The sequence below is a fragment of the Salvelinus sp. IW2-2015 genome, unplaced genomic scaffold (genome assembly GCF_002910315.2).
Source record: "Salvelinus sp. IW2-2015 unplaced genomic scaffold, ASM291031v2 Un_scaffold1547, whole genome shotgun sequence".
NCBI classification, from domain to species: Eukaryota; Metazoa; Chordata; class Actinopteri; order Salmoniformes; family Salmonidae; genus Salvelinus; species Salvelinus sp. IW2-2015.
This window is the reverse complement of record NW_019942979.1, coordinates 174,870-181,752: the sequence shown is the minus strand read 5'-3', so window position 1 is coordinate 181,752 and position 6,883 is coordinate 174,870. Positions and strand designations below refer to the sequence as shown.

At 45.5% G+C, this 6,883-nt stretch overlaps 1 protein-coding gene across 1 annotated transcript in view; it reads left to right on the top strand.

Annotated features, from left to right (window-relative positions):
- ttyh1 (tweety family member 1) overlaps positions 1 to 6,883 on the top strand; it is a 25,653-nt gene that overhangs the window by 13,821 nt on the left and 4,949 nt on the right. Inside the window, exons 3-4 of the mRNA XM_024138674.2 lie at positions 1,439 to 1,668; positions 3,208 to 3,319. Of these exons, the coding sequence (XP_023994442.2) occupies positions 1,439 to 1,668; positions 3,208 to 3,319 (342 nt within the window). The remainder of the gene's footprint in view (positions 1 to 1,438; positions 1,669 to 3,207; positions 3,320 to 6,883) is intronic.

Sequence of the window (6,883 nt, the reverse complement as noted above, 5' to 3'; positions counted from 1 at the left end):
ACATAGTTCAGTTTACATCCCTCAGCTCCAACAGTTCAGTTTACATCCCTCAGCTCCACAACAGTTTCAGTTTACATCCTCAGTCTCCACCACAGTTCAGTTTACATCCTCAGCTCCACACAGTTCAGTTTAACTCCCTCAGCTCCACCAGTTCAGTTTACATCCCTCAGCTCCACCACAGTTCAGTTTACATCCTCAGCTCCACTCAGTTCAGTTTACATTCCTCAGCTCCACACAGTTCAGTTTACATCCCTCACTCCACCACAGTTCAGTTTACATCCCTCAGCACCACCACAGTTCAGTTTACATCCCTCACTCCACACAGTTCAGTTGACATACCCTCAGCTCCACGACAGTTCAGTTACATCCTCATCTCCACCACAGTTTTAGTTTACATCCCTCATCTTTCCACCACAGTTCAGTTTACATCCCTCATCTCCACCAACAGTTCAGTTACATAATCACCTTTCACTTCCACTGCTTGGGTAGGTAGGACTGTACGCCATTTGTCACGGTGGAATTATAGGACCAAAGTATATTGTGGTACTTTGTTGTGGTCCTTTGTAGCTCAGTTGGTAGAGCATGGCGCTTGTACTGTTAGGGTAGCGGGTTCGATTCCCGGGACCACCCATACGTAAAATGTATGCACGCATGACTGTAAGTTGTTTTGAATAAAAGTGTCTGCTAAATGGCATATACAGTAAATTAATATTGCGATTTTCAGTAGCACAATATCAACCTGTTATTTAGCTAYTTTGCATAAATACACTGTAGGGATTCTTGCAGAATATTGAGGTTCCCATGATGAAGGCTGGGAATACACTGATGTCCTCATGACTGACACGTGCACCTCCCAGCTGCTCTGAATCCCTGTTGTTATCCATAACACAGTATATTGATACATTTACCCAGCCCTAGCTGCTACAGTCTGGGCTCAATATTTGACTCTCAAATGGTGTGGAGGAGGCTCATGGGAGTTTCATTCCTTCTATTAGTTAGACAGTGGTGCATGATGTGTTTCTGAAATACAATTCTATCCCGCCGGCAAAAATATGTTGAACCAACATTTTATCAATGTCTTCTGTCAACAATTTTAGGTCAATTGGTTTTTTTTTGGGGGGGGGTGGGGGTTGAAAAATGAAGAAATAAAACATACACAAATTTGAACCAGATTTCCACCGTAAATCAACAACAGAATTTCAAGGGTTGATTTATTCACATGTTGACAATGCAATTAAATATCAACCGAATATGGACATTGATTTTACGTTATGTCAGGTTTTTGCCCAGAGGGATAATGTTACTGTTAGCATGTTAAAATGCATGTTCACAATGCATTTTCCATTATGCAATCAAGTACAATGACAGTGTTACCATAGCATCAGTCTGTAAAGTGCTGTGTTTAATTTGATTTACTGACCCCCCCCCCCCCTCTCAGACTCTACTGGTCCTCTCTAGTCTCTCGGCCATTGCTCTCGTTCTCTCCCTCCTCGTCATTATCTCCTTCCTTATACACTACTGCTGCTGTCGTCGTGGTGACCGGAGCGAGGGATCTGAGGAAGAGGAGGAGGATGAAGAGGGCAGCACGGGCCACGGATACGGAGGCAAGAAAGGGCGGGGTATCTGCTGCGTCACCTGGGTGTCGGTGGCGGCTGTCACACTGTGCTGGTGAGTAAGAGAGGTTATTGTGACATCACTGCCAGGGTCAATGTGATGTCATTGTGACCTCTTTAAGCGGGCCATTGGGATATTGTGATGTCCTGTCGTCTTTGTGACATCAGTGTCATGAGTGTTGTATTCATGAACCGTGACCAAACCATATGACCATTTGTCACAAGGATAGAGGAAAGGGAATCATTTTTATAATACAGAAGTACCATCTTCTAACTTTCATTATTTCCCAATGTAAGTTCTTTTCAGAGCACTGTAGAAAGTAGTGTCCAGTCCCTGCTTTACAATGTGTTAGTATTTTGCTCTGACACAGACAGTTAACCTAACTGACCGTGGTCAAGTTGTCGTTTGACCACAGGGACCAGGCCTCTGAGGTTAGGTGTTTGGGCTTGTGACAGCATGTTTGTGGTTTGGAAATGTAATCGTGGTTTCCTATCACCGTGACGATGATGTCATAAGTTCCATCTCAGCGTATTGAATCATCTCTCCTCWGTTCCCTCTCTGGTGACTATGCTGTCATCCACTGTCATGAGGGCATTTAGTCACATTGTGACAGGATGTTAATTTTACGTTTGCATGAGGAGATTGCAGCAGGTATTCAAATCTTACCCTACGAGGTCCGGAGTACTGCTGGTTTTCTGTTCTACCTGATTATTAATTGCACCCACCTGGTGTCCCAGGTCTTAATCAGTCCCTGATTAGAGGAGAAGAATGAAGTGGAACTGGTTTAGAGGTCCAGATTAGAATTTGCGGGGTTTACTGTGTCAGATTGGGTTCTCGTATAGAAAACCCACAGTTAAACACCTTGAGCTCTGACGCCGCATGATGTTGATGTCCCCTCCCGTCTCAGCAGCACAGCGTTGTCATATGTCACATGTTATCGGACTGCATTGTCAGCCTGAGATGATGTCACTGCTTTATATCACAATGTGTTATGGTGGTCCTGTTCCCCCCTGCGGCCGTGATGATGTCATCTCTCTCTCTGATACACGACCTTCTTGCTGTTTAGATGAAAAAGGGGAGACATGGTAGTAGACATCTTAGTTTTAGAAATGCATTGTGGGAAAATATCAAATGGCACCCTATTCTTCAAATTGTGCATCAGAGCACATATATGACACACATGATGCTGTCATAGAAAACATACACGTTTGACTGTATGAAACACCTCCTCCTCTAATCTGGGTCACATACTTTGTGGGAGATTGGGTCATACCATTGCCCTCGGGTGCGAGGGGATTTGGTGAACATCTGGCCTAAGCTTTAATCTGAATATTTGAATAACAGAGAGATATATATGTGATTATTTTTTATGTTTCTAACATCACGCCGACTGAAGACTGCAGATGCAGACACTGCTAAAACTCTTCTAAGCTATCTTATGTTTTCCTGTGGTCGTTCATTCATCCGTTTCTCACATTTCACATCACTCTCGCCAGTTCCATCTTGTTGTGTCAAATTCATTTTATATGTACATACAGTACAAACTGAATTAAACATGACTCTCTCCCTCAATCCCTGTTCCCCTTTTCGCAGTGTTGCCATAGGCGTTGGTTTCTATGGCAACAGCGAGGCTAATGATGGGATATATCAGTTGACCTCGTCTCTTCTCACAGCCAATTACACACTGGCTTCCATCGATCTGCTGGTGAGTACTCCAGCTCCTCCCTCCCAGCAAATTTCAGACATGCACAATATCTACCCTGCACTGTGCGTGCGGTTTATATGTCTGTCCCCACGCGGTCACTCAGTGGTTTATATGTCTGTCCCCATGCGGTCACTCAGTGATTTATAGGTCTGTCCCCACACGGTCACTCAGTGATTTATATGTCTGTCCCCACACGGTCACTCAGTGATTTATATGTCTGTCCCCACGCGGTCACTCAGTGGTTTATGGGAATCTTTTATAATACAGAAGTACCATCTTCTAACTTTCATTATTTCCCAATGGTCCATAACCATGTGTTGTTTGATGTAAGTTCTTTTCAGAGCACTGTAGAAAGTAGTGTCCAGTCCCTGCTTTACAATGTGTTAGTATTTTGGCTCTGACACAGACAGTTGACCTAACTGACTGTGGTCAAGTTGTCGTTTGACCACAAGGGACCAAGGCCTCTGAGGTTAGGTGTTTGGGCTTGTGACAGCATGTTTGTGGTTGGAAATGTACATCGTGGTTTCTCTCACACGTGACGGATGATGTCCATAAGTTCCATCTCAGCGTATTGAATCATCTCTCTCTGTTCCCTCTCCTGGGTGACTATGCTGTCATCCACGTCATGAGGGCATTTTAGTCACATTGTGACAGGATGTTAATTTTAAACGTTTGCCATGAGGAGATTGCCAGCAGGTATTCAAATCTTACCCTACGAGGTCCGGAGTACTGCTGGTTTTCTGTTGCTACCTGATTATTAATTGCACCCACCTACTGGTTGTCCCAGGTCTTAATCAGTCCCTGATTAGAGGAGAGAATGAAGTGGAACTGGTTTTAGAGGTCCAGATTAGAATTTGCGGGGTTTACTGTGTCAGATTGGGTTTCTCGTATAGAAAACCCACATTAAAAACCCTTCAGCTCTGACGCCGCATGATGTTGAGTCCCCTCCCCGTCTCAGCAGCATAGCGTTGTCATATGTCACATGTTTTCGGATTGTATTGTCAGCCTGAGATGATGTTCACTGCTTTATCACACAGCACAATGTGTTTGTGTTATAGTGGTCCTGTTCCGCCCTGCGGCCGTGATGATGTCATCTCTCTCTCTCTGATACACAACTTTCTTGCTGTTTAAGATGAAAAAGGGGAGACATGGTAGTAGACATCTTAGTTTTAGAAATGCATTGTGGGAAAATAGGTCAACGGGCACCCTATTCTTCAAGTTGTGCATCAGAGCACATATATGACACACATGATGCTGTCATAGAAAACATACACGTTTGACTGTAATGAAACACCTCCTCCTCTAATCTGGGTCACATACTTTGTGGGAGATTGGGTCATACCATTGCCCTCGGGTGCGAGGGGATTTGGTGAACATCTGGCCTAAGCTTTAATCTGAATATTTGAATAAAAGAGAGATATATGTTGATTATTTTTATATGTTTTCTAACATCACGCGGACCTGAAGACTGCAGATGCAGACACTGCTAAGACTCTTCTAAGCTATCTTATGTTTTGTGTCTTCTTTGGTCAGTTCATTCATCCAGTTCACTCTCACATTTCCACATCACTCTCACAGTTCCATCTTGTTGTGTAAAATTCATTTAATATGTACATATAGTCAACTGAATGTTAAACATGAATCTCTCTCCCTCAATCCCTGTTCCCCCTTTTCGCAGTGTTGCCGTAGGCGTTGGTTTCTATGGCAACAGTGGAGGCTAATGATGGGTATAATCAGTTGACCTCGTCTCTTCTCAACAGCCAATTACACACCTGGCTTCCATCGATCTGCTGGTGAGTACTCCAGCTCCTCCTCCCAGCAAATTTCAGACATGCACAATATCTACACTGCACCGTGTGTGTGGTGTGTGTGTGTGTGTGTGTGTGTGTGTGGTGTGGTGTGTGTGTGTGTGTGTGTGTGTGTGTGTGTGTGTGTGTGTGTGTGTGTGTGGTGTGTGTGTGTGTGTGTGTGTGTGTGTGTGTGTGTTGTGTGTGTGTGTGTGGTAGATATATTGGCGGAGAGGGAGAGAAAGTGGGGTGTAAACTTGTCAGGTGTGATATGGATCTGTCTGTCCCCACACGGTCACTCAGTAGTTTATATTTCTGTCCCCACACAGTCACTCAGTGGTTTATATGTCTGTCCCCACACGGTCACTCAGTGGTTTATATGTCTGTACCCACGCGGTCACTCAGTAGTTTTATATGTCTGTCCCCACACGGTCACTCAGTGGTTTATATGTCTGTCCCCACACGGTCACTCAGTGGTTTATATGTCTGTACCCACGCGGTCACTCAGTGGTTTATATGTCTGTACCCACGCGGGTCACTCAGTGGTTATATGTCTGTCCCCAGCGGTCACTCAGTGGTTTATATGTCTGTCCCCGCGGTCACTCAGTGGTTTATATGTCTGTCCCACACGGTCACTCAGTGGTTTATATGTCTGTCCCCACGCGGTCACTCAGTGTTTATATGTCTGTCCCCACGCGGTCACTCAGTGGTTTATATGTCTGTACCCACGGGTCACTCAGTGATTTATATGTCTTGTCCCCATGCGGTCACTCAGTGGTTTATATGTCTGTCCCACACGGCGGTCACTCAGTGATTTATATGTCTGTCCCCACGCGGTCACTCAGTGGTTTATCTGTCTGTCCCCACGCGGTCATGCAGTGGTTTATCTGTCTGTCCCCACGCGGTCACTCAGTGGTTTATATGTATGTCACTCAGTGGTTTATATGTTTGTCCCCACGCGGTCACTCAGTGGTTTATATGTCTGTCACCAGTGGTTTATCTGTCTGTCCCTACGCAGTCACTCAGTGGTTTATATGTCTGTCCCCACGTGGTCACTCAGTGGTTTATATGTCTGTCCCCACACGGTCACTCAGTAGTTTATATGTCTGTCCCCACACGGTCACTCAGTGGTTTATATGTCTGTCCCCACACGGTCACTCAGTGGTTTATATGTCTGTACCCACGCGGTCACTCAGTGGTTTATATGTCTGTACCCACGCGGTCACTCAGTGGTTTATATGTCTGTCCCCACGCGGTCACTCAGTGATTTATATGTCTGTCCCCATGCGGTCACTCAGTGATTTATATGTCTGTCCCCTGCGGTCACTCAGTGGTTTATATGTCTGTCCCCACACGGTCACTCAGTGTTTATATGTCTGTCCCCACGCGGTCACTCAGTGGTTTATATGTCTGTCACTCAGTGGTTTATATGTCTGTCCCCACGCGGTCACTCAGTGGTTTATATGTCTGTCCCCACGCGGTCACTCAGTGGTTTATCTGTCTGTCCCCACGCGGTCACTCAGTGGTTTATCTGTCTGTCCCCACGCGGTCACTCAGTGGTTTTCTCCTTCTGTCCCCACGCGGTCACTCAGTGGTTTATATGTCTGTCCCCACGCGGTCACTCAGTGGTTTATCTGTCTGTCCCCACGCGGTCACTCAGTGGTTTATCCTTCTGTCCACGCGGTCACTCAGTGGTTTTATGTCTGTCCCCACGCGGTCACTCAGTGGTTTATCTGTCTGGGTGATGGATGCCCTCTTTCCTCTGTACATGTTTTTG